Here is a 26,966-nt window from a genome sequence, read left to right as displayed (position 1 = left end):
TCCCTTGCAGGTATTAACCAGAGACAGATTAGAAGACCTTTCCTAACGGAAGGCATAGTAGACAAGCACTCAATAAGACACTTTCATTCGCTTATTTATAATAACTCTCCCTATTCAAAACCAGAAATTTTCGATTAATAACAGCGATAATACTATATACAATGGCCTCTAGTTACCAGTTAGCTATAAGTAGTTAGAGGAGCGAAAATACTACATAGCGAGCTACGTAAATTCTCGGCATAACAGTGAATGTCTGTTCGTCATGTTCAGAGGACAACTTTTGACTATTCAGGTCCTGAGGTGAGCTAGAGATGTGTTTACATTTGCTGTTCAACTGCTACCAGCCTGCCTACCGAATGAGATAGCCCTGCTTAGTTAACATATGTTTGTGCCGCTATTCTTTTTATTTACTTACAAGTCGTTTACTCATTCTGCCTCGGTCTCTGTCTATATGACTATTGCCTTGTTGTACTGCAGGATTGCTTTAACTCTTAGGCCGTTTTTTTTTCCCAACTGTAAGTAAGTATGTTTCACGACCGGCACAATTAGTTACTTTGCTGGACTACTGGCGTAGTATGCGGTTTTCCGCACGAGTGAATAAAAGGAAAGACAATGAAGCCTTCGTAGCGATCGCATTGCATTTGAATGAAAGTGGCAAGTGAGATTCCGAAGTAGATGAGAGAGATGTAGTTTCCTGGGGTCACCGTCACGTGTGGCAGGGAGGATACGGAGCCTCCTGCCTCCCGCGACAGGCGTTTGGCCGGCTGGGCGGCACCACGGCCCCGTACTGAGGCTCTTGCAGTAACGATCGTGACTGGGTTGATACAAGGACAGTTTGCCCACCTTTGAAAAGGGGAGGGTGGCACGTGGGGATCAAAGTGTAACATTTTAATTAATTTGTCATTTAACAAACCCTGGTAGCCTAACAAGCCCAGGAAAGCGCAGAAGTATAAATCTCTCTGTATTTATTTCCTAAACAATTTAAAATAGGAAAGTGTACGTCTACCAACCTACAGGTTCCAATCACCTGTAGGAGCAAAACACACTTTTCATGTGAGCACGTTAACTTCTCTAGGCGCATCCCTCTTTAATATCACCCTTCATTATGTAGCTCGATTACATTTTTATCTATCGACTACCGTATCTACTACTGAGGCTGTAAGCTGCGCGCTGGCTGCCGCACTTCGGAGTGTTGACCAATCTGAATGCGGTTGGGTTATTTGTGATTTTGGAACGTGACGGTACCAGAGTTGAGGATGAGAATCTAACAGGTTGCGTCTTTATCAGTAAAAGTGCTAAAGGGTTAATGCAGTCTGAGAAGTATTCAGGCTTTCAGTTTGACACTGTATCTATTTGAGCCAAAAAGGTCTACGCTTTTAAGACCAGACTTTCCGATTCTTTAACCAGGGGTCTACTTCACTACACAACCAATTGTAATGAAATAGCAACTATTTTCACCACTCCGTCGCCGCGATATGGAAGTGATTTAACATTCAGTCCCTGGCTAAGTCGGGTGAAGACAGAGCCCGAAGACCCGATAGTTACAGCCGTTTTAGGAAAGCTTTATCGACACCGGCTGTCCTTTAAAACAACGGCCCGGCGAAACCCCCCGAAAATCCGGCAGTTGACGAAGACACTTACATATAATAAGAGAATATGAGTCGGGCAATCCTGCGTATTCAATATGCTAAATAATTGTTCTCATTACCTTTGAAAATTCCCAGTTAATCACCCACGCTGCAATTTCTCAATATCGGTGTATTACACCTGATATCAAAATCCGGTTTCCGCTTTCTCAATCATTACCAAGCCCAGTACCAGTACCAGTACCAGTACCGACATCATGACTACGGCAGAGCTGCGAAAGATTTACGACAATGAACGCCAAAAGCGGCTTCGTCCGGAAGGCGTGGACCAGTACGTCGATTTTCGCGACCCTGCCATCGGGGACAAGCTGGGGCGAGATCCGTGGGTAGACTACGACCACGTCCTCGCCCACAATACCTCTCTAAGAGACAAATCATCAATCAAGTTCACCATCATTGGCGCCGGTCATGCAGGTCTGCTTTACGCAGTGCGCCTTATCGACGCCGGCTTCAAGGCAGCAGACATCGTCATCGTGGACACGGCTGGCGGGTTCGGCGGAACTTGGTACTGGAACCGATATCCCGGGCTCATGTGTGACGTTGAGGGGTATGTTTACATGCCACTACTTGAGGAAACCGGCTATGTGCCAGAGAACAAGTATTCATACGGCGCCGAAATTCGTGGGCAGTGCGAGCGGATTGCCTCTCATTACCAGCTCCAGAGCCAGTTCTGTACGCAAGTCACCCACCAACATTGGGACGACACGAAACGCCGCTGGTTCATCGAAATGACTCAAGATCGCGGTCCAGGCAATACCTCTGTTCACTTCAAAATCGAGACGCAGTTTTTGATCGCGGCTGGTAGCGGACTCAATGTGCCACATGTTCCAAAGCTGCCTGGCTTCCGGGATCTTTTAAACACAACCAAGGTCTTCCATTCTGCCCGATGGGATTGGCAATATACCGGTGGCAGCCAATCTCAACCCGATATGGTGAACCTCCGAGGCAAGAAGGTTGGCATCATCGGCACAGGTGCCACCGCCATTCAAATAGTGCCGCAGCTTGCTCAATGGGCAAGCCATCTTTACGTCTTCCAGCGCACCCCTAGCTACGTTGGCCCACGAAATCAGCGCCGGACGACACCCGAGGAGTGGGAGAAGGTGGCGTATAAGAAGGGGTGGCAATACGAAAGGCAGGACAACTTTAACCATTTTGTCACAAACGATCCGGTTCAGAACAACCTGTGCAACGATGGATGGACAGCGCCGGACTCCCACTCAGTTGCCGGTTTCATAGGCAGCTCTTCAAAGCTTGTCACGCCAGAGACAATAGAAGAGCACATCGACTCCATGTACAAGATGGACACGGAACGAGGAGAGCGTCTGCGTGCTCACATAGCCAACACAGTCAAGGATAAAGCTACTGCCGAGAAGCTGAAGCCGTGGTATGGTGGTTGGTGCAAGAGACCGGCTTTTCACGACGACTACTTGAAGTCCTTCAACTTGCCCAACGTCACCCTTGTTGATACTGACGGGAAAGGAGTCGACGATTTTACCGCAAACGGGGTTGTCGCAAATGGGACTCTGTATGACTTGGATCTTCTGGTGTTGGCTACGGGGTTTACTATCAGTGGCCCCCCGTCACCATCAGCCCAGTTGAATGCTCCTGTGATCGGGCGGAACGGAGTCGATGTTTCACAGAAGTGGGGGTCTCCAGAATACGGGACTTTCTACGGTGCTTGCTCCGCCGGATTTCCCAACGCCTTTTTCAGCGGTATTCCAGGCGGCGGTGTCTCATACAACTTGACTTCTGCTTACGACGTTGCGGCCACATTTGTGGCCAACGCAGTTGCTGTGGCGCACAGGGAAGCCGGAGAGGCCAGCAACCTGCTGGTCATTGAGCCGTCCAAGGAAGCCGAGGACCGCTACACAGATGAAGTGCAAAAGAGAGCCTTGTGGTTCACTGCTTTGGCGACTTGTACCCCGGGTTGGTTCAATGGAGAAGCCGATGGGGCGCTACGAAAGCAGACACCCGAGGAGCAGGCTGCTCGATCGAGACGAGTCCATTGGGGCTCGGGTATTCTTGACTTCAAGAAGAGGGTTTCGGAGTACATCTCCAAGGGAACCCTAGAAGGTTTTGAAGTGAGAACTTGAAGCAACTTGTGGTGTTTCTGAATGTATAGAATTAGAAATAGAGTTGTATATATTTACAAACAAGATAGCGCAGCCGCTCACGTTGACCCCCATCTCAAGCTTTCGTTTGATATCATAGAAGGCGCCAAGTCCGACTCGCGGAAGCTAAACGTGGTTTTTGCTGTGGCGGGTTCTGTAGAGGGAGTGCGCAAACGGAGCCTGTGGCATTGTGCGCCTTGCTCTTAGCCAGGCTCTTGGAGGAGGTAATACGGTCATCAACACGTGTCGTCGAACTCGCGATAGATGGAAAGCTGGACCTCAAACATATATCCAACGCGCTTCATGATGGAAATTAACAAAACAAATTTCAGTGTGGGTATTGTGCTGACAGAGTGAGACTTGTTTCCCTTGGGAGGTTGGTTTTTTGCCCGAAAACTCATCTGCTCTAGTAGCAGCAGAACACACACTGATCCGATTGCTTAGGCAGAGTTGATACTGAATTGTTGCATCGTTGTGGCCAAGGCTCTTCCCTTCTCCCCATTATCGTCACACATGAATTAGCTACAGAGCCTTAGACCACAGACTGGCTCTACGATAACTGTATACATGCCCCCCAGCCCAGCTGTTGGCTCGTCAAGAAAAAGTGCTGTGCACAAGTAGCTTCCGGCGATCTTCAAGCTTGCCAATGACGGGCAACCTTGCGCAGCAGCCAATGCGGCTCCCAAAGTTTCCTCGGACATTTCGAGCTTCTACCATACGGAATATGTTGTATTTGCGATGAGAGGGGCAGTAAGTAGCCTGTGCTAATTCAATTCTAGGAGACAGGGCCTTCGCGCACGTAACTTTTCGATGGGCTCGACTACAGCATTCCAAATGCATCCGATAAGTCGGATAACACTTAGTTGACCAAAATGCTAGAAGGGTAAGTTAGCTACGGCCAAAGGACAAAAACATTGGCTCTTGCCGTAGGGCGAGACAAGCAGTAAAGATGTGATGTACTTTATGGGGCACCATGATGGTTGACTCAAGTTAGATTCCCACTAGGAAACCCCAGCTTGATGCAGGAAACCAGAATTATGGCTTCTAGTTAGCCCGCTTGGAACAAACATCAGGGACAAGAACGATAGACGCATCTGGCAAGAATGCATTCAATATATATATCAAGGCTCTGTCTATGCCCTGTGTCGCAGAGTTACCAACCAAATCGACAAAAAGCAACTGCTCGTCAGCGGCTATGCCGTCTTATAAACCCACAGATTTACCCAACCCACCCAGCAATATCGTGTAAACTAAAAAAAAAAAAAAAAAAAACCCAAATCACTGCCAACTAGAGCAGCAAAAAATGCAAAATGAGAGGGACGAGACTCGAACTCGCGCGGGTTGCCCCACCAGGAAACAGATGTTAAGCTGACCTTAACCTGGCGCCATAACCAACTCGGCCACCCTCCCGTGATGCGATCCTTGGAGGATTCCGCGGATCAGATGTGTGGATGCCGAGAAGAGCCGGGGGAGAATCTCATATGCCGTGTGTGGCTGTGGGCTGCCTTGGATTAGGGCTGCTCAGCGAATGATTGAGGATTTCTTTGGTCGGCGGACCCTTGTTCCTGAGCAGTGACCCACAATACAGTACTACGTACTTTTGTATTGATAGGTCCTGGGCTGCCTCGTAAGAGTGGGGTGGTTGCAGCACCATTGAGTCGCTTACACTACCTGTAGCCGTAGCCCGCTGCGGAACTGCGACTCACGAGCTTTGTATGCGGAGATTGGCCCCGGTAGATGCATACTATACACTAAGGGAAACACTAGCAAGTTGTAGGAGCAGGTAACGAGACAGATCTTCAGCGCCTTGGGATTTTAGCTGCTGTTAAAGTTGCCACTTTCAGGGAGGAGGCCGGATGCAGATTGAAAACACGCAAAACAACCGTCCGGCAGCTTAGCAAGCATTCTAAACGAACCAACGCGACACTCACGTCGAAGAATGTGAGCCAGGAAATCATTTGCCCATCTCAGGTAGATGGGAAACTCAAACGATGACGTCTCACAGCGTTCCTGAAGGCGTTGAAAACGTCGCCTCGCGGCTGAGACACCACAATCACACACAAAAACACACATCCCACCTAAACCAGACTTGGTTCGGGCGCAATCACGGGAATCCGGGACGGGTGGGATGATGGATGATGGAGGTGAACCACTAGCACACCCGACCTTGGCACAAAACACGAACAAACCCGCAAATGTATCCGCAAAGTGTTTTCATTTCCAAGTCGGGAAATATTCTCTGTACGGCGGGGAATGTACTGCATGGCATCCAAGTCTTTTTTTGCATAAGAGAATCCAGGCATCGGGGACGGTGGAGGAAAACAGGGGGGTAAAGAGAGAGAGTGAGAGTGAGAGAGAGAGTAAAAACCCGGTTTTCCCCAAGACATACATCACAGCGTGGAAGGAAACAAAAAAAGATTAAGATTAAAATATTGGGATCTGTACGCCATCAAATAATCACCGGTAAGGAATCTGCACTGCCTCAAAAACTTATCCAATCTCTTCACCCGAGAAAAAAGAGCCAAGTTTTTCTTCAGTTCATCCCATTTGGCGATGGACGCATTGTGGAAATGTCAATGCATTTTGAGCCTAACAAGTTAACCGACCGTGCTATATGGGTGCTCCACTGCTTCCCGTAGCCTCTAGTGCAGAACCAGAGAGCCCGTCATCCCCCCCTCAAGCCAAGTCTTTTTTGGAGCCGTCTGAAGCGGTTTAGCTCAAGGTACCGCCACGAGTCGATTCTCTCCCTTTTTTCCTTGCTTGAACACGAAAGACGTGGAAGAAGATACACGGTTGTAAAAATAAAATAAAAAAACAATAAACAATAAACAAAGGCGTACCGGCGCTCATCCCGACGCGTAATCCTTCTGCCACACGGAACTGCTTAGTTTCCTTTGCCCATTCGCACTGCACATCGCAGCACATCGTTGCTTCTCAACTGATTCAGCACAGAATAGCAGACAGACAAGACAAAAGTTGAATTGCATCAGTGCTGCTGCCGCTCTCGTTGGCAGGAAAAGTATCCGAGGTTCAGGGCATGCCCAGTAAACCAATGACCCTGGGGCTAAATTTAGCCTTGGGTATCCCCCTCCCCCCCAGTCCTGCGCCCTGTTTTGTGGATGCTGCTGGTTTCCCCTTGCAGGAGAGAAGAAAACCAATACGAACGAGCCGCCAGTGGTCCAGAACCTGCCGTGACCTTGCCTAGCGCCACGTCTCCAAGTGGGGGGTGATCAGCACACCTCATCTCCGGCTTCTGCTGCCCTATTGGAACGCGGATCGGGAGGGGGCGTCGTTCAGAGGCGTTGGGGCTTCACCGAGTCAGGAGCTGAGAAAACAGGGAATGATGATTCAAGCCGCGACACGGGCCCGTCGGTGAGACATTGTCATACACACGAGCGCAATTCACATATACGGTGAGAGTGAGATGAGTGAGAATGCATCACATCAGCAAGCCACCACAAAAGTGTGCAGGTATTGGTTGGGTTGAATGATTAATCACATTTCCTTCAGTCTATACTCAGTCTATCCATGATTATGATACCGGAAACACATGTTCAGTGAGAATCAAAGTACACCAGCCCCATGCGCTCAAACTTTTACCCCGTGATGCAAGTTACTCTTAGTAGAGGAGGGCGACGGCGCCAATGATGACGGCCAGGGCACCGGTGGAGAGAACCTTGACAGTGGCGGCACCAGAGCCAGTGACGGTCGTAGGGGAGCTGCCGGAGCCGCTGGTGGAAGAGCCGGAGCCAGAGCCGGAGCCAGAGCCAGAGCCGGCAGAGGGAGTGCCAGAGGCAACGGTGCCGTTGCTGCCGGATCCAGAGCCGGAAGAACCAGAGCCAGAGCCAGAGCCAGAGCTGGCACCGGAGCTGGAGCTGGGCTTAGCGGTGGCGGTGGAAGAGGCAGAGGAGGAAGCGGTGCCGGTGGGGGTGTCGAAGGTGGTGGGGCAGGTGAGGTTGAAAAGGGGCTTGGTGGACAGGTCCTTGGTGATGGCGAACTTCATCTCGTTGTCGGGGTTGGAGTCGCGGAGGTTGTACCAGAAAGTAGGGGTCTTGCCGAAGAGCTGACGGCAGCCGACCTCGTCCCAGTACTTCTTGGCGTTCTCGACGCTGGGGACGGCCTGATCCCACTTCTGGCCGGTGACGGGCCAACCGGTCTCGGTGACCCAGACGGGCTTGCCGTTGGCGGTGGCGATGGTAGCGGCGTAGGCCTTGTCGAAGAGCTGACCGGCGTTCTTAATGTCGTTGCCCTTGTCGTTCTCGTAGTAGGGGTACTCGTCGACACCGACCCAGTCAATGGCGTCGAGGACGGGCTTGTTGGTGGAGTTTCCCCAGACGTCCCAGGTGTCGACGTGACCGATGGAGACCTTGGACAGAGGGGTGTCCTTGAAAGCCTTCTTGAAGTCCTCGATGAACTTGACGAGGGTCTTGGGGTCGGCGCCAACACCAGACTTGTTCTTGACACCGGTGACAGAGTTGCGGTACAGATCCTCGGAACCGATGGAGGCACCGATGATGAGATCGGTCAGCTTGGTGCCGTACTTGGTGACGGCCTTCTTGAGAGCGTTGATCTCCTTGTCGATGTTGTCGGTGCCGGAGGCCCAGACACCGAGGAGGATCTTGGTGTTGGTGTCGATGGCAGCCTCGAAAGCCTCGATAGGGTCCTCAGTGGAGTAGGCCTGGATGTTGGTGTAGAGGCGGACGGCGTTGAAGTCGCCGGGGGCGCCCTCGAGGTTCTGGGCAGTCTTGAACTCAGCGGCGAAGTCGGCCTTGAACTTGGCAGAGCGGTCGGCCTTGGTGGCACCAGAGTTGAAGCCCAGGTAGTTCTCGGCGGAGGCAGTGGCCGCAAGGGCGCTGAGGGCGGCAACGGAAAGGGAGGCCTTCATCTTGAATGGATTATGCTGATGTGTTACTGAGAAAGAATGCGCTCGTGTCGGTCGCGGGGTTGTAAGCAGAAATAGCAAACTCCCAAAATAATTATAGACTGTGGTTGGTCAAGGACTGATCGGCAGTGACTAAACAAAAAAAATAAAGAGTGTGATATAGTTGGTTCGGTTTGTTGAGGACCAAAAAGAACGACTGGCAGAGAAAAAAGGTGCCAAAAGGTCTACAACGGGGTGGGACAAGAAGGAGTATTAAACACAGGAAGAATCCAAGTGGGTATTCTTTTCTGGATTTGAGGACGAAATGGGAAGGGGAAGGGGAAAACAATGACGGTCGTATCGGCACGTCACGAAATTAAGGAGGCCCCGGTCAGGGGTCGTGCGGAGTCACGTGAAGTGACCGGGGGCGATTCTCTTGGGGAAAGAAGCACTCCACCTTCTTTCCATACACATCCGCTCTATACTTACACAGATACATAACGCTCTACTATGTACATAACACTCCAGAGGATACAAAGTGTTGCCAATCCAGTCAAGTTTGTTTTCCGGGGCTGAAGGATGGCTGGCTTGAAGCACCAGGGGAGAGGACGGGAGGGCTCCACTTGTGCTGGAAGATCAGCGGTGCAGGCGGTGAAGTATGGTACCTCTAGCCCCTGAAGCATAGCGCTGACTGTTTTGCTCAGCATTTTGGCCTGTGCTCAATTGTGAATGGTTGACGGCAATGGCAGCCATTGCTACAGGTGACGCAGGGGATCGGACGCTCGTGCATTGACGGTTTGCGCGGTGTCGTGCATATGTCATCCCATAATTTTGCTTCTCCCAAGCTGGCGACACTCGTTGAACTATGCCCAAATGTTAGACACCTGCGACAACCCGGAGACATTCAGTGTGGTTGCGGCACTGAGGTCGCAGACGGGAGTGGCGGATGGGTACCTTGGCTGAATCTCAGCCTACATTCCAGCTCGGCTTCTAGTTGCGAAAAAAACCGGTATGGACTGATGAGCTTCCAGTCAAATGGCGAATGATGGATGATGGCCTTTGGTGTGACAAAGTACGCTGACGATGCGAATGCATAGGTAGCTTTGTTAACCAACAAATTGCTCCTAGTTTCTTGCTACTTACAAAAATGTTGCTATGCGGCATATGAGGATGGCTGACTGAGTTATGCACTTAAAGAGTGTTATGTCATCAAGGTTTAGACTGATAACTCCATAGCCAGCTTCGCCTTCCTTATTGGAAGGAGACAGATGCAATCAAAGTTCCGTCAATGAAGGCTCGAGGAAGGTATGAGGTCACTATCTCATTCTGACTGGCTACAAGGCCCGGAAGTGGCTCCGTAGCCTAAGACCGTTCCTAACACGTGAGCTAAATTTCGTCGACCGAGCCGGATAAGTTCACATGCTGCTCTGTGTGATTTCGTTGTCTTTCCGTCACCGCCCTCCAATATAATTACACATTCCCCAATTATGTCCTCGCTATGGCCGACGCAGCCTCAAACGGCGCTCTACGGCCCCTCCTTCCCCGGCCACCACCGGACCAATCTCCCGCCCCTCCACCACCCCAATCGCCGTCTACTCCACAAAAGAAGAATGTGATCGCCGCCTGTGATCTCTGTAGGAAACGTCGAGTCAAGGTATCTGCCATCTGATTTCTCCTGCCCATGTGTATCCATAGAATCATGTAGCGATTCTGACGGTGCCCGCTCAGTGTAATGGAGAACGTCCCTCTTGTCACGAGTGCACCGCTCGCCAGAGAGAATGCGTCTACAGCACCCAGCCAGCTGAGACGAGGGTGACGGCCTTGAAGAGAAAGCATGGACAGCTCGAAAGCGAGCTTGAGCGATTGCGGAACTCTCACCTTGCTTTATCCGAGGTCGTTGAAGCCATGAAGACATCCAACAGGACTGACGCATTAGCCATTTTGCAACGTATTCGGGACGGTGTCGATATCGAAGCCGTCGCGCGCTCCATCAGTATCGGGGATATCCTGCTCCAGTTGCGTGTGGCCCCGGAGACGAGGTATCGCTATGTGTTCCCATACCGAACAGACATGCCGCTGTCGATTCGGAAGCGGTCAGACGTCCCCTACATGCGCTCGGCGGTGTACGAGGTCATGTCTGTGACCGCAGGTCCCAATGCCGAGCCGCAAGAAACCCACTTTGGCATGGATGACCATGCCACGCCGCAGTTTTATAAACCATACCACGCAAGCGCCATCGAAGACCCGAGACTCGATGCCGTGAAGCCATCCATGTGGACAACGATCAGCGATGATGACGACCTCATGAGGACTCTGCTACGCCTATACTTCCTCCACGAGTATCACTGGCTATCCTGCTTCTGCAAAGATCATTTCCTTGACGACATGCTTTCTGGTAAAAAACACTTTTGCTCTTCACTCCTCGTCAATGTCATCCTCGCCCAGGCATGTGTAAGTTTTGCCACTCACAATCACCAAGTGTGAGAAGCTTCCATATTAACAATGCTGTTTTCTCCCGACACAGCACTGTCACTTAGCCATGAAGGATCGATGGGAGCACTGGAATCCCACCAACTTGGGCTACAAGTTCTTCTCTGAAGCCAGGAGACTTTGGGAAATATCAGTGAACGAAAAGGCTTCTATCACGGTTGTTCAAGCTGCCATGGTTTTTAACATGATTCTAAACGTTCATTCAATGGACCAGATTGGATTTGCGTATATCTCTCACGCAGTGTCTATGGCGCATGATCTCAACATCTTCGCCCCGGCCTCGGCCATCAAGGGAAGCCGTAAGCAGCACTGCTATGCCATCACAGCGTGGAATCTCTATTGGTGGACGAGGTAGGTTCACCTACACATCTCCTATTATCACCAAGACTAAACTGCAAAGCTTGCAATCTTATCATTTCCTCGTGGCACCCCTGATTAAAGAACCCCCTCAAACACCGCTGCCCGACCCTGACCAGTATCCCGAATGGTATGGTGAGACATTTCTTCGGTACCCGTTGAGTCGAACCCTGGTTCCCATGCACTTTGGCCACCTGGCCAACTCCAAGTTTCGACTCGCCGTCATCATCAACTCCCTTGTCGGCCACCTCTTTTCTCCGACCGGTTCCACGCCACCCGCGTCGCAGACGATCAGCGAGTATCTGCCGAAACTAACCTCGTGGTTCACCTCCTTGCCAAAATGTCTGGGCCCATCCGAGATTGTGTTTCCTGTTCAGCTCAAACTCCAGTGAGTAACTACATTTCTTACGGCCTTCGGTCTTCTTTTGCCTTTCAGGTTGTGTGGGCATGTACATGTTTTGGGGTGTCGACAGCCCCTAGAACACAAGAAAACGCACGATGGACCCAGGCGAGGCCGCAATATACGTTAACGTGTTGTTAGTCTTGGCTATCACAATTTGATAACGAATCTCTGCGAGCTACACACCGATGACTCCAGCGAGCCCATCGACGAAAGTACATTGGGTACCATCCGTGCGCACCTATCCCATTCTCGAGTATGTTTCGAAGCCCTCCTGAGACTCTACTATCTCCGTCACGGGTTTGAGTATGCGGACACGTATTTGACTCACGAGCTCTCTGTCTTGGGCTTCAGGGCTTTTGAAAATTGCCAAAATCTCACGTCTACCACGGACGGTGTCAGCGTGTCCCCTGATGAGTTGAGCGATGCGAGAAGCACTCTTATCCTTGCTGCCAAAGGTCTCAACGAACAGGGCTTGAATTACTACGCACCCTTCAACATCTTGTGCGTGCTAGTCAACCAGATGGACGCCTATGAGCTCGATATGCTGCGAAAGTGTGTTAGCATTCGATCGGAAGATTCGTTGGGGAACCAGTTTAGGACGACACATCAAGGCACAGTACCCGTGCGGGATCTCGAATATGACGAAACACCCCAAAAAGCAGCGTTTGGGTGAGCTCGTGAAGAAGTACACAAGCCTGGCGCTGGAATCAACGGAGTCAGGGACGACATCCGACGATGAAAGCTCTTGATAGATCTCATAGCCGTACTATATCTTTATTTCTGGCTTCACATTAACCTGACCTCCGTGTGTGGTATTCGTTCCCAGATGCTTATGTCTTTAAACTCGGCCAGCCCAACACGCTGATGGAACCCATCACCTGCCTTGATCACCATAAGCCCAACACCTAACGTCCTGTTTCCGCGCTGAATCGTCCCCAGAAGTAGATATTCTATATCTTTATCTTTCACCTCGTCCTTGATATTATTTAGGTCGGGGCACTCTACAATAGCCTCGGCACAGGCTGAAGCAGCGTCATCCACCTCCGATATTTCTTCTTCGTCGTCAAGCTCCTCTTTCCATATACGACAAGTAAGCACAACATGCCTCGGCCTCCGAGTGCCCACCATATCCACCGTCTTCATCTCGGCATCTGTCCTTTTCAGACTCTCCTTATACAGCACCCTTCTATTCAACGAAGCCCAAGACCAACTCGGCGCGCGGTCGGACCTCGTCGTCTCCACCTCCTCCGCGTCTTTCCCCTTGGGTTTATACCACGCCATCAACTCCACGAACCATCGACCCCATAGTCCAAAGTAGCTGCTGTCCCTCCACAGCGTCTCGAGCTCCCTCGTTATCCCTCGGAGGGCGTTGAGCCTGTCATCCCAGTCGCCGAGTCGGCGGAGGGAATACTGCTCGATGACGGTCTTCCAGATGTACTTCTGCTCCGCCTCCTCCATGCCAAAGTTCGAGTCGCCGTGTTCCTCGCTGAAGTTTACCCAGGGGAAACTCTCGAGTGGCTGGAGGTACTCCAAGCTGTTTTCTCCGCCGGTGACGCTCTGCAGTTCGCGCTCTTTGCAGAGCCAGAGCAGCTCATATTCCGAAAAGATCAAGAGCCTCGACGAAAGGAGGAATTCCTGGAGTACCCATCCGCGGTCGTCGAGCGTGTGTTTAGGTATATGCGGACCGGACCTGAGGTGTACCGTTCCTTTTCCACCACCGGCAACATTGAAAACGACCTTCTCATCGGGGAGGTACACCATCTTCGTATCCAGGAACCCATCCGCCGCCTTGGCCGCCGTGCCCGCGGCGACGGTAACCGCCGCGTTCTTGTAGATCATCGCCATCTTGCCAATCTCCTTGTCTTTGTCCCTGTTACAGTCCTGGATGATGCAGAGGGCGTCGACCCAGAGGTACTTGAAACCCAGCATCCTCGCGACCCTCACTGCGTCCTGCACCGACTTCTGCAGGCTGGCTTCGTCGATTCCGTCGTCTCTAGACATGTCCGTCAGCGTGTCTCTGCGGAGCAGGGTCGGGCGTTTCTTCAGTTCGGGTTTGCCCCAGCAGTAGCTGAGGGCAATGTACTTTCCCCGCTTCTCCGTCTCGTTGACGAAGAGCCTGAGGGAGGGTCTCTCGCTGGTGCCGACGTCTAGGACGCGCGACGGCAAGACTGCGTCACGGGCGTAGCGGCACTGGGGATGGGATTCCTTGCACTCGTTGTAGAGATGTCGGGCCGCGGCGAGCACTTTTTTGCTCTTGACGTCTCGCTTGAGCGGGCGACGGCGGATCAAGTGAGAGAGGAGGTCACCTGTGTCATCCTGTCAGAAACGGATACATTGGCTGAAGTGACTATCTGGGTTTCTCATACCGTTTTTAGCGTATGGGTAGATTGTAACTACCGGTTTCTCAGGCTCCGACGCGAGATATCCTTCCAAGACATCAATGTACTCCGGCGGCGACGTCCTCTCCGGCTTATTTGAGGAAGACCGGTTCCGAAACGTAAGAGGAGCGTCGCCGGCCCATTCCACATCCTTGTTGCCGTAAATGGCTTCCGCGATGTAGTAACACGCCGGACAACCTCCACTAATAGACGCGCAACACTCGGTGAAGACAGAGTGCCGGAAACCAGTTTCAGAGTTGAGATGTCTTAGGCCGTCGGTGGAGAACATGAGACCGCAGCGAACGCAGCCGGCGTCCGGATCGGAGTTTTCTCCGCGGCTCCGCACGGTAACCGGAACGCTCTCATCGTCTATATCCGCCTCCGAAAGACGCCGGCGATGCGCGGGTCTGTGGGCGAGCATTCCGCTGTATGACTATGCTTACTTTACCTTACCTTGGTACCTCGAGCAGCGAACAGATACAATACAGCCAATCGCGTCAGCCAGTGTGTGATAGTGGTGCCAACCAACAAACACGAAATGCCCGTATTACGGGGGGGAGGAGTCCAGCTTGTACGAGTTGCCCGCACACCGGAAAGCGCTAGGTTTCATCGAATCTGCCCTGCACTTATGTGTCGCCGGGTTTGGGGGCCGGAGGCTGGCTGATCGAGCCCCCCCCCTTTTTGCTCTCCCCCCTGTCATGAGTAGTCTGCCTGCAGGAAGGCAACCAGGCTAATATGCACGAATGCCGAAACAGGGCGTACGGCCAGGCAGCCGGCGGGGAAAGGGACTTTGGGGGAGGGAGGGTTACTTTATCATTGTCACGATTGGGCATGACATTTTTGGGTATGCAGCCCGGGGGGATGCAAAACAGGGCATAGGCGCAAGTGAGAAAGAACAAGGAAACTCGGGGCAGTGATGCGGATGAATGTGAAGTGTGGTATGTTGGTGAGCGAGAAAGAGAACAACTCAATTGTTATAGGGGTATTGTCAAGCGTCAAGTGCAAGATCAACTCACCAACCCGTCGCAACTATTAATCCAAAAAAAAAAAAAACAAGTCGTTCGTGTGAAACCAGCCATATCGCGTCAGGATAGCCTTAAAATAACATCCTTTCTTTCTTTTCTTTCCTTTCCTTCTTTTTTTGTTCTTCCTTTCCTGGGAATCCTTTCCACCGTTCCAAACGCCCTCGTATGTCGTGATTTTAGTCGTTGGACTCGTCCATTTCAACATCGTAATTCTCATCAAATCCAATCAATGCAAGATTCTTTTTGACGTTCTGCTGGGAGCTCATTTCCTGTGGGCAGATTGTTAGTAAAGCCCGACGTTTCTAAGAGAATTTTGGTGCTCCCCCGGGTTCTATCACATACCACTTCTACCGTGTCCTTGATGACATATCTGGTGACAAGCACCTTCTTCCCCTGGCCGAACCGGATGGCTCGAGCAATCGCCTGGTTCTCGACGCTGGGGTTCCACTGCAGCTCGACGATGAAGACGCGGTTCGCGCAGGTGAGGTTGAGGCTGTCCGACGTCTGTTAGTAAACAGCCCCCCGAGACGGTTCGGAGACAAAAAAAAAAAAAAAAAAAAAAAAAAGAAAAAGACTCACCCGAAAGCTCCTGTGCCGGTGGTCATTATTAGGACCCTCTGCCTGTTGCTCTTGGCAAACTCCTTGAGCATGGCCTGTCTCTGGGAGAGCGAGCAGTCGCCGTCGATGCGGAGGAAATCAACCCCGGCTTCAGTCAAGTGGCTGGCAACCAAGTGAAGCGTCCTGGTCCAGCAGGAAAAGATGATGCTGTACGATGTTTTAGTAAGAAGCCCAAATTAGATATTAAATTTTGCACTGCTGTCTCAATATCGTACCTCTTGGTGTCCCAGAGATCCTCCTTGACATCTTGAATCAACGCCTGCATCTTGGTCGAATGCCCCGTCTGGTTGAAGTAATTCTCCTCATGCTTTTTGGAAGCCATCTGACCCGACACGTCGTCCATCTCGACGTCGCTGGAACTTCCCGGCCCGTCGACCCTCACAACCGGAACGCCGGACGGCAGAGCCCGCTGTGCCCTGGCGGCCCTCATCCAGTTCTCGCACACGGGACAATGCCGCCTCTGCCCGTTCGTGGGACCCGCTGAGTAGACCGACTCGTCGAGGCAGTCGGAGCAGAAGACGTGCGCGCACTGCTCCTCGAACTCGTTCATCACCTTGCTGGAGTTGATGATGGGCATGGGTTGGTGGCAGCCGCTGCACGTAATCTCCACGTTCTGGCCCAGGGCGCTCACGACGGCCTCGCGCTCGTCGAGCCGGTACGCGCGTCGGTGCCAAGAGAACGGCTTCTGGAACGTGCCGTGGTTGCAGAGGATGCGCATCTGCAGGTTCGCCTGGAACAGACCGAACTTGGAGCTCTTTTCGACTTCGCCCACCTTTTGTTTGATCGTGCGCATGAGGATGTTCTTCGTTTTGTCGTACTGCTCGCGCTCCTCCCGGCTGAACTCCAGCTCTTTCGTGACCTCCGTGAGGCCGGGGAGCTTGAGGAGATCCTTTGTCCGACGGAGGCAGAGGGACTCCAGGAGGATGATGAGGCGTTCCTTGACCTTTTGCGGGTCCGCATCGTTCTGTTCGAAGGGCACCTCGATGTACTTTCGGAACTTGGCGGGTTCGTTGAAGGGCTTGGCGCGGATGAAGGCGAAGAGGGCGCCAATGTCGGACAGCTTGTTCTGGATCGGGGTGCCGGTGAGGCACCAGCGGGAGTTGGCGTGCAGTTCTTTGCAGGCGAGGTAGAACTTTGTGGCTGGGCGACGGATGATGTGAGCTTCGTCGAGGACCACTCGGTACCATCCGATTTTATGGAGGATGGACGACTTTTGTTGAAACTCTGCGGATAAGGTGTTATATGTTGTTACGACTATTTGGGAGTTCTTGATAGTGTCAATATCCTTCTCTCGTCCGGGGCCGTGGTACTTGATTGACTTTAAGTTGCCTTCCACGTGTCTATCGAGGGTTAGCTTCGGTGACTTTTGGATTTGATTATGGGAGGAAACGCACTTGTCGACTTCATCTAGCCAGTTGTAAATGAGTACTGTTGCAGGTCAGCATTTTGTCAAACTACATGGTGTACCTGTGTACCGGGCGATCATTACTCACGAGCAGAAGAAACCACTATCAGCGTCGCGCCGGAATAGCTAACATCCTTGATTTTTTCGTCGCTGTTGTTCTCTTGTTCCGCCCATGCTTGGCCGTTTTCCAGAGTCTTGACAATGAGCGAGAGTATGGACAAGGACTTTCCCATGCCCATCTCGTCGGCCAGGATACCGCCGCCTTTCTCGTCGGGTCGGGTGCGCTGCTTAATCTTGGTGATTCTGTGGCGATACCTATTTCTAGTCAGCCATCGTGATCCTCAGAAGCATCAAAGCTGGTAGAGACAAACCAGTCGCTGCCATCGACTTTGACCTGTTCCCAGAGTCGATACCGTTCCTCAATGTTGCCCGACTCTCTCTGTAACATGAATCCCAGGGCTTCTTTTTGATGTCTGATGTAAGTCAGTATATATCCAACACCATGAAAAAAAAAAAATGAAAAAAAAAAGAAAAAGAAAGAAAAAGACCACGGAGAGAGAACGCACATCAAAAGGTCATTCTTGAGTCCCTTGCCTCCCTCAACCTTATCCAAATGCCGAGTCTTCTTCAGCGAGTCATAGACCTCCATCATCATCTTTCTCAGGTTCTCCTCGCGCGGTTGCCTCCTCGCTGGCCCTCCGGCATTGACTTGTCTGACCTCCTGTACCGTCAACTCCTCAACGCCGTCAAGCGGCAAGAGATGAGGATTCTCGTATTCGACGTCCTTGCGAGGATGCGTCGGCGTCTGCAACCAGAGCTTTCCGTTGGAGAGCGTGTCACCGACAAGCTGGGCCGCGCTCCGTGGGCCGTAGATGTTGATGTCGACCTTGACCATGGCCTCGACCGACTTCTTGGCACACCCGATAACCTCTCGGAGTTCCTGTATCGGAGCGATGGGCTCGAAGTCGACGAATCTCTTGGCTAGGAGCGGCGAGAGGGTCTTGCCGGGACCGGAGCGCAGGTATCCAAAGTCGGTATTGTCTCGGAAGGAAAGGAGAACATGTTCTTGTCGCTCGGATAAGGTGAATCGTTGATGTTTTGTCTTGCCCGGAGTGGCGGCTGCGTGATGGGCTTCGTTGAGAGTGGTGTCAATGTCATTCATGTCACCGATCAACTTGACATCGACATTGTAAAGCTAGTAGTAGTGGTACTATCGTGAGTTTGATGTGTTCACGGGTGCGGTTGAGGAGAACATAGGAAAGTGCATCAAAAACAGAAAAAAGGGTGAAGGAGACGTTGTGCATACCATGCCGTAGCAAACCTTGTCGACATCGTCATCTCCAGTCGACGAGCACGAATCTGAGCCGGTAACGACGGACTCGGGGGCAAGTGAAGGAGAATGAGTGGCAGGGAGAGAATCTTGCGATGACCCCGAACCGGAACCGGAACCGGGTGAGGGAGACTGATGCGAGGTGTACGAGGCAGCCGGAGAGGCCATCCTCCCCCATCTCTCCAGCTCAAGCTCCAAGTTGTAATGAGCATCTTCGGCGCCGAGGCCCAGGTTCAAGCTCGCCAGCGGGTCGGCGATGTCATAGTTGGAGCTGTCATAGCTAGGGGTTTCATAGTTGAAGAGGATGTTGTTAAAGACGTCGCCCAGAGACGAATGGTCTTGGAGAATGGGGTCTTCTTGTGGGTAATCCAAGCCCTGGAACTGGGTTTGGCGAGGGTGGCTACCGGAGTAGTCGTCCGCGCTATGATACGAAGACCCTGAGATGGAGCCGTGGGGTGAGATGAAGGACGGATCGGGGTATTGACTGTCGTCGTCTACGTCGTTTAGAAGGCGTTTGAGGGACATACTGGTTGATGACGGGTATGCCTGACCCGTGGTATGTTGGTGATGTCCTTGGACGGGGTTTACGATGTTCATGTTCAACACGAAGACCTTCTTCTTCTTCTTCTCCTATCAGACAAATAATTCCCCTTTGCAGCCAGTGCTTTGAGCTTGTAGATCACACCCGGAAAAAGAGACAGAAGATCAACCAGGCTCGGCCGGGAAGGATAGAAAAGGATTTTGGCGAACCACTTTTGACCACATAATGAACCCGGTGACGTGAGGCATCGAAGGCGGCCATCTCCAACTATGCATTATCGCTCAAAATCGTGAGGCGCAGTTCGCGGACGATATCCAACGAGAAGAGCATAAACAGCAAGCAGAGCAAGCGTTAGTTAGCGTCTTTCCCCCAGATAGCGTGCCAGGTTAGCGTCGTGCACTCCGAATGCGCTGTGCCTGTCAGGAACGTAATGCAGGACCACATTCCCTTCCAGGGCTCACTCTACAGGGCTCCCCCCTTCCAGGGCCCAACCAGCGAGCAAGCATTAACACCAGAGCCCCATTAGCGACCATCGGGCTCGTGCGAACCACGAACCACCGGTCACGTTTGGCGGTCCGCTAAGCCAGTGCCGCTGGGAGGGACCGCAGCAGTATGGGGGGTTTTTTCCACTTTCCCGCGCTGTGGTGGTCATGTTTGCACCGCCTCCCCGAGGTGCCGCAGCGGGGGGGGGGGGCCAAAAACCCTACTAACCCTAGCCCCTAACCCCGGTCCGCCCTCTCACCGTCGGGACCTCCTAGGGGCTCCGCCACAGAGCTTCGCGGTGCTACAGCGTGACTTCGGTGTCCTCCGACCTGGGGAATCAAGAGCCTCATGATGGGGGAGTTCCCACCTGCCGATGCTTGTTTCGCGTGGATAGTTCGGAGAGGGCTCCGAGGAAACTGGGGATGACGTAGCAGTGTGAAGATGTATTGAATTGTCGTCATTGTTTCCATTGGAGAATGATGAGGCATTTGTCTGTTTAGGTACTCGTATCTGTATATGTCTATGCAGGTGAGTTGTGGATTTGAATGCTTGAGAGTATAACCTGTTGAGTTGTTACGCTCAACACCGTTAATACCCACTCTATGGACCAGAAAATAGTAAAGATATCAGAGAATCTCACAGTAATTCATAGTAACTCATAGTAATTCATAGTAAAGAGATAAAAACCTCCTTGTCGTTGGTAGAATCGACCCGGATTGGACGTTAAAGGACCTAGAAACTACCCAATGACCCTAGAAAAGTACACTGCAGAAATAGGACCAAATAGCACCCCCCTCCCCTCCCCTCAATCACTCACTCACATTACATCGCCTGAGATCTCCAATTCCTCACAGATCATCTAGTACCCCTCATAAGGCGTCCGGCGGGGGGAGGGGAAGGTCGCAAATTCCCGAATCAGGCTTGCGTATCAACTCGTAAAGCCATGGCCGACTGAGCAGGGGGGCTGCTGCATCGTACTGCGTTCTTGATGGCCCCCCCAGTCAGCCCCATCAGGGGTGGTCGACTGAGCAGTGATGTGGCTTGTGGACCACCAGAATTGGTGTACAATACACTAACACATCACACAAGCCGCTAACGTCGTCTACGGATTACGGATACATGGTATAATACGTGGAGAGTGACGAAGTGGCAGTGCATAGGCTGCCTAGCGCCTCATGGCCTCCCTTTACCTCCCCCCCTGTTGATTGCTGTGTGGCTCCTCCATCTACCCCTGTCACCAAGGCGGGTCAGCAACACCATCAACTCCCAAATGGCCCTCCTCGTGTCCTCAACTCTGGGATGCAGGGGTTGCTCGGACGGGGTAACAGTGGGATGCCAATACCGCCTGACTGGCTGCCTCTTTTTTTTTTCTTGTGATGCATCAGCCTCAATGATGTCGACTGCTCGGAAGCTCCCGTTGCGGGTTCGCTCAGACCGTCTCCGTTTCTCATGCTTAGTTTCTTTCTCTCATGTTCACTCCCTACTTTCTTTTGTCATGATTCAACAATTGAGTCTTTTGCCGTGTTGGCTGGTGAACTGAACCGAAACAAGCGTAAACAAAGCGCGGCAAACTCGTAGCGGTATCCACGGACCCCCGAGTACCCCTAACTAGAACTAAACTTCCGGGATCCCACCGGCAGACGCCATGCCCGAGTTTACCGACGGCACCCGGCCGCCCGGCCTCCACTTCGGACCGGAAGCCGGTGCCCTCATTGACGCAGCCGACAAGTTCAAGGCCATTCTCAATACCAACGACGCCAAGGACTTTGCAGCCAGCAGAGAGGAGCTTGTCCTCAGCGACCTTAAACTCATGCAGCAGAAACAGCAACAGACGAGGACATTGGTGAACCTTAACCGGCTTCACATGTTTCTCAATGGCATGAGATCCCTTCAGACTGTTTTGACGGAGCTGGGCTTCGAGCATGTGAAGAGTGTCATGGCTTGCATCTGGGGCCCAATGAGATACTTATTCCAGGTGAGTCGTGTTATTTCCTGGCGACATTCTCATTGGTGATCTCAACTGTCGCCGACTCCGTCAAATACTAACGTTTGGAGCCTTAGACTACGAACACCAACGAGAAAGCGTTTGACCATATACTTGACGTTTATCAACGTCTAGGCCTCCAGATTCCTCCTCTGGCCGACTACATACAGCTATTCCAGTCCCAGTCTTCCCGAGAGACTAGGTTGTGTCTGGTGCACATCTACCGAGATGTTCTCGAATTCCACACTATAGCATACAAGCTCTTTTCCCGAGATCCCTCATGTAAGTACACACACACACACAGAGAGAGAGAGAGAGAGAAATACACCTACCAATTGTTTTCGGGACTAATATGAGATGCCCTCCAGTATGGCCCAAACTTCACAGAGCAACCTGGAGAGATCTCGACTCAACCTTCGACCACCTCTCCAAAACTCTCAAGCTTCATTGCACCATCATCCAGGAGCTCGGCTACCCCTTCCGCGATGTGTATGCAAGCCGCACAGATTCCGGGTTCGGCGCCGAGCCGACCAGCATGTCCGACGGCGACATGCGCAAGTTCCACCAGTACCGCTACGACTACGACGATGCCTGGAGGAAGTTCAGACGGTCAGAAGCCACCCGCAAAGCCGAACAAAAAGACAAGATTATAAAATGGATCGCGGCACCTAACAAGACGGAGATGCTCCACCTCCAATTCGAGGAAATCCGTAAGCCGTGTCCCGAAAACGGGACGTGGCTGTGGAAGCAGCACGACGCCGTGTCCAATTGGATGAAGGAGGACATACCGGAGTGGTCGGCCATCTGGCTCCACGGAGCCAGGGGCATGGGCAAGACGATACTCTCGTCGCTGGTCGTGGACCATTTACGCAAACTTGCGGAGAAGGGGCGGGAGGTGCCAAAGACCGCCCAGGTGTGCTACTTTTACTGCCAGGAGGGCGATCAAGATCTGGACACCTATCTCGGTATTCTCAGGGGGATCCTGCACCAACTGGTTGACGCCGCCGTCATACCCAATCCCGACGAGGAACCCCCCGACGAAGACGCGAGCCGCATGAACGGCAACCTAGCCATTCTCCCGCTCTGCGAAGATAAAATGACAACCAGCGGCGGCTCGATCCTCTCCAACTCGGATGTCGCACAGGCGCTAATGGACGTGTTCTTCGAGAGTAACTCACGGCAGTACGTCATCATAGACGGCTTAGACGAGTGTAAGGCCACCGAGATCCAGCAGGCCGTGAAGTGGTTCACCGAGGAGGTCAGCGCGCGCGACGGCACCAGCCAGGGCCAGCTGCGCGTGCTGTTCATGACGCAGACGGCCAAGGATGTCACCAAGTTCATGACAAAGTATGGTATCGAGGCCGAATCTGGGGAGGTCAAGCTCGATCCCAAGGACAACAAGGAGGATATCCGGCGGTATGTGAACAGGATGCTGAACCCCAAGGAAGGCGAAAGAAGAGGCTTCAACCTGTCCGAGTGGGAGAAGCAAGACATCGAAGACAAGATCTCGGCCAGGAGCGACGGTAAAAGTTTTATCATCCCCAAGGAGTATGACGTCCAAACTAACGAGCAGCTAGGTCTATTCCTGTATGCGCATCTCGCCATGGAGTACCTCCTCGAGCAGGACACCAAGTCGGATCTCCTCGACAACGTAAAACCAGGAATGCTTCCACGTGAACTCAAGGATATGTACGGAAAGCTCCTGGGCACCCTCAAAGATAGACTCCTCAAAAAGGGCCCTGCGCATTGGGCAAAAGCCAAGCTCCTCCTCGGCTGGCTCATCTGCGCCCACCGGCCCTTGAAATGGCACGAGATCCAAGCCATCTTGTCCTTCGACCCCGAGGCCGAGGTCATCGACTTCGATCTCAAGATGATTCGCGCAGACATCACCGACATTCTGGGATCTCTGGTCCAGATCCTACCGGGGGATAACATCCGACTCATACACTCGACAGCCAAAGAGTGAGTCCCGTCACCTTACCCCTCTCCCAATCTTACCTCTTTTTCGATGCGCTAACAAGACACAACAGATACCTCGTCCAGACCAAAGACATTGACGCAAAAGCGGTCCAATGCGACCTCGCCATCCTCTGCCTGCGCTACCTCTCCCTCCGCTGCTTCGTCGCCGACGACTACAGCGAAGCGGAGCGCCGAAAGGACATCCTGGAGGGCTACTTCTCGTTCCAGGACTACGCAATGTCCCAATGGTACAAGCACATCATAACACTAATCCAAGGTTGCCGCGACGTCTTCCCGGACGCCAACAACACCGCCGCCGCCGCCTCCGCCCACTTCCACGCGCCATACCATCATACGACCACCACCACAGACCACACCGCGGCGCTGACTCTGGCCCTCGCCAAGTTCATCTCGGCCCACGACGCCGACATCAAACCGCTCCCCGAAGCAACCGCCGCCGCCGCCGCCGCCGACGTCCCGCGCGCCGACATCGACAAGTTCCAAACCCTCCCCTTCTACCCGCTTCTCCTCCGCCTCTGGGGCCACATCTGCCAGCACCAGGACGCGTCCTCGGAGGAGCGCAACAAGGTAGGCATCCCCCGCCTCGACGCCGCCCTGAAAGCCCACCGCGCCCTCATCGAGAGGGACTACCACAAGCCCTCGCGGCGGACGACGAACGAGGACACGATGCAGGACTACTACGGCCCCAACATGTTCAAGTGCTCGCGGACGCTCTGCAAGTTCTTCCACCACGGCTTCGACAACAAAAAGGACCGCGACGGCCACCAGAACCGCCACGACAGGCCGTACCCGTGCCCGCTCGAGGAGAGGTGCGGCTTCGCGCCCGTCGGCTTCTCCTCCAACAAGGACCGCCAGCGGCACGTGCGCAACTACCACCCGGAGCACAGCGACGCGCCCTCGGCGTTCCTGCAGATGAGCAGGCGCGTCGAGTCGGCCAAGTTCCAGTGCAACATTTGCCAAAAGAGCTTCACGCGCAACATCAACCTCAAGGGCCACGAGAGGAGCCACTTTGGCGAGAGGCCCTACGCGTGCTCCCACTGCGGAAAGGCCTTCGCGAGGTTGAACGACTGCAGGAGGCACGAGAGGATTCATACGCGGAACCGCGCATGATTTCTTTTCGGTTCGTGTCATGTATCTAATCGGGTTTTCGGTGGATTTTGCATTTGGTGTTTGGAGTTTGGAGTTTGGGTAATCAGGAAAGGGTTATTTAAACTACACGTAGGCTGGCCTTGAGCCCCTCGGCTTGGATTGGGCTTTCAAACGGTGTAAATTGGGTATATCAATAATATGTTATAATAGACTCTTGCATTTATTTGATATCATACAGACTGACACGGACACGGTATCACCGCCTGAATGGTGCTGCCGTTTAGAGAGTTACCTGGCGGTGCCGACGTGATGAGTCGTCTAACATTGAAACTGTGCCCATCGACGGAACTACCTTGATTGTTGAACATGGCCGGAGCCAAGGAGAGCATTTAACCGTTATGCTAAACAATGTTTGACTTTAAAGTAGTTGAAAACATATTTCATAAATCACAAGCTCTAATTCCTACGCGCATATCCTGATATGAGAACCATAGCTGGTGACATTGGCAAACAATGGTAATTGTCTGTACTAGTCTCAGTATCAAGCAAAGCACTACAATAGTGATATGACCTCAAGGACAGACGCTCGCAAATTGACCATCTCACCATTCATGATGCTTCAGTGTCGTTGCAGTTCAGACCCGCAAAGACCACAGATCGCCGCCATACCGATCAGCGGGTGGCCAGGCCAATCCAGAATTTTGTTGAACCCCAACTACCGATAATATCCGATGATCAACTGAACCAAGATGCGAGATCGAAGACGAGGACCCTGGCACTCGCTTCGCCTGCGCCGCGCTCTAATCAGGTCACACAAATGCCACAGCTGCATATACCGTGGCACATTGTGGCCGAGTTAATACCGTAGTGCCGAACTTATTTCCAAGACAAAACAAAACCCCCGTAGGATCGGCACCGATCGACAACCGAAGCCGGTGAACATATACACTCATGGCCAGCGGCGACGGCCGGAATTATTTTCCATCGGTAGAGCGGCTGTCCGCTTGCCAACACTTCCTGACCGAGTCACATTTTGCCCAGGCCAAGATGAAAGAGAGCCCACACTAATAGACAGTAGTCAGGACTCGGTCGTGGGGTTCAAGGAGCTACAGCTGTTGGGGCCAACAAGTGACACATGGAAATTTGAGGCTGGAAGTTGCGGCGAACAGCTTGGACGTCATGTTGCCAGGTCGTTCATTCTTTACCTATCCAGCGGCAGATGTTAGTCTGCGGGATATTCTCCGCCCTCCCCTGAAGAACCGTCCTCTCCAAAAACTCAAAGGCTAGAACAAAGGCCAGCCACCATGACTCAAGGTGGCGTGGTTAAGCGGACGTTGCGAGGCATTCGATTCCAGGAACGGTAATTGGCAGCATAAGCAGGGGACCAATGACGACGATGTCTCTTGGGGCATGGTGCAGGAAATGGGGGATTAGTGGCGGTCCCCTATGTATGCGCCAGGCCCGGTTTAGCGATTTCTAGAGGTTCCATAGGCAAGCGGCCTCCCAGCTTTCCTGCGTGACATAGGCGCCAGGCCCTTTAGTGTCTTTGCTAGCAACAGCGAGGAACAAGTATCCGTAGCATGGTATGATCACTGGCGGGTGCATCCTTTGTGTGGACGTGTGTGTGTGGGCCGGGACGTGCAATTAAGCCACTACGTGTTTTTGCCCAGAAATAAATGCGTTAACTGGGCAAAAAGAACGAATGATATCGACTGTGGCGAATACAGATTATCTACAACCGTTGCTGTTTTAGCCGACCAATGTGGCGAGTGTATCTCAACATAAAGATGAGCATTGAAGAACTCGTAAACGATCCATGTACAGCTGCAATGAGTGACGACAGTGACGACGGTGACGAAGGTAGCACTCAAATTGAAGCGAACTTCTTCACTGTGCGTGGTGGTAGTGCAGCAGAGGAGTATTGCAGTTGGCTGTCATCTCCTGAATGACGCCCACACGATGAGACCAAGCTGTTGGCCCGCATGAGGAGCTCTACCTGGTGTGGCCGGTTGTGACGATGGGCCAAGCCATCGGATAAGCACCACCACAACGCAATTCCACGCAGCCCGTTTTTTTCAACCATGTGCTCGTAGTTGCTTACTTCCCGCCTCATCTGGCTCTCCTACTCGGTTTGCACTCGTAGCACAGTCGAAGTTGTTGTAGCCAAGCAAACCGGGACCCGCTGCAACGGATACGGAGGCCATGGCGCTCGGCGGTTAGGGTCTGCCTTGAGACAAGCGGAACAGACGGCACTTTGGCTAGTCC

At 52.5% G+C, this 26,966-nt stretch overlaps 7 protein-coding genes across 7 annotated transcripts; 4 read left to right on the top strand and 3 right to left on the bottom strand.

Annotated features, from left to right (window-relative positions):
- Positions 1-1,843: 1,843 nt before the first annotated feature.
- On the top strand, positions 1,844-3,739 carry CTRU02_214186 (phenylacetone monooxygenase; the record flags this gene model as incomplete). The annotated part of the gene is made up of 1 exon (XM_036729504.1): positions 1,844-3,739. One exon carries the CDS (start codon positions 1,844-1,846, stop codon positions 3,737-3,739), a length of 1,896 nt encoding a protein of 631 aa, XP_036578675.1.
- A 3,637-nt stretch (positions 3,740-7,376) lies between these two features.
- On the bottom strand, positions 7,377-8,642 carry CTRU02_214185 (glucan endo-1,3-beta-glucosidase eglC 4; the record flags this gene model as incomplete). Its single annotated transcript, XM_036729503.1, has 1 exon — positions 7,377-8,642. The coding sequence occupies one exon, from the start codon at positions 8,640-8,642 to the stop codon at positions 7,377-7,379; it is 1,266 nt and encodes a 421-aa protein (XP_036578674.1).
- A 1,474-nt stretch (positions 8,643-10,116) lies between these two features.
- On the top strand, positions 10,117-11,102 carry CTRU02_214184 (C6 transcription factor; the record flags this gene model as incomplete). Its single annotated transcript, XM_070206196.1, has 2 exons — positions 10,117-10,252; positions 10,324-11,102. The coding sequence occupies 2 exons, from the start codon at positions 10,117-10,119 to the stop codon at positions 11,100-11,102; spliced, it is 915 nt and encodes a 304-aa protein (XP_070060228.1).
- A 320-nt stretch (positions 11,103-11,422) lies between these two features.
- Positions 11,423-12,541, top strand: CTRU02_214183 (C6 transcription factor; the record flags this gene model as incomplete). Its single annotated transcript, XM_070206195.1, has 2 exons — positions 11,423-11,853; positions 12,007-12,541. The coding sequence occupies 2 exons, from the start codon at positions 11,423-11,425 to the stop codon at positions 12,539-12,541; spliced, it is 966 nt and encodes a 321-aa protein (XP_070060227.1).
- Positions 12,542-12,654: 113 nt separating this feature from the next.
- Positions 12,655-14,667, bottom strand: CTRU02_214182 (heterokaryon incompatibility protein (SNF2 family domain-containing protein); the record flags this gene model as incomplete). The annotated part of the gene is made up of 2 exons (XM_036729501.1): positions 12,655-14,174; positions 14,235-14,667. 2 exons carry the CDS (start codon positions 14,665-14,667, stop codon positions 12,655-12,657), a joined length of 1,953 nt encoding a protein of 650 aa, XP_036578672.1.
- Positions 14,668-15,447: 780 nt separating this feature from the next.
- On the bottom strand, positions 15,448-19,149 carry CTRU02_214181 (DNA repair and recombination protein rad5c; the record flags this gene model as incomplete). The annotated part of the gene is made up of 10 exons (XM_070206194.1): positions 15,448-15,540; positions 15,614-15,764; positions 15,851-16,036; positions 16,105-17,256; positions 17,284-17,317; positions 17,383-17,609; positions 17,666-17,767; positions 17,861-18,489; positions 18,520-18,889; positions 18,920-19,149. The coding sequence occupies 10 exons, from the start codon at positions 19,147-19,149 to the stop codon at positions 15,448-15,450; spliced, it is 3,174 nt and encodes a 1,057-aa protein (XP_070060226.1).
- Positions 19,150-21,293: 2,144 nt separating this feature from the next.
- On the top strand, positions 21,294-24,722 carry CTRU02_214180 (zinc finger protein; the record flags this gene model as incomplete). The annotated part of the gene is made up of 4 exons (XM_036729499.1): positions 21,294-21,623; positions 21,710-21,914; positions 22,001-23,594; positions 23,663-24,722. The coding sequence occupies 4 exons, from the start codon at positions 21,294-21,296 to the stop codon at positions 24,720-24,722; spliced, it is 3,189 nt and encodes a 1,062-aa protein (XP_036578670.1).
- Between the last annotated feature and the right edge of the window lie 2,244 nt (positions 24,723-26,966).

The sequence above is a fragment of the Colletotrichum truncatum genome (assembly GCF_014235925.2).
Source record: "Colletotrichum truncatum strain CMES1059 chromosome Unknown Contig_0010, whole genome shotgun sequence".
NCBI classification, from domain to species: domain Eukaryota; kingdom Fungi; phylum Ascomycota; class Sordariomycetes; order Glomerellales; family Glomerellaceae; genus Colletotrichum; species Colletotrichum truncatum.
The sequence above is the reverse complement of the archived record's forward strand: the minus strand, read 5'-3'. Positions and strand labels throughout refer to the sequence as shown.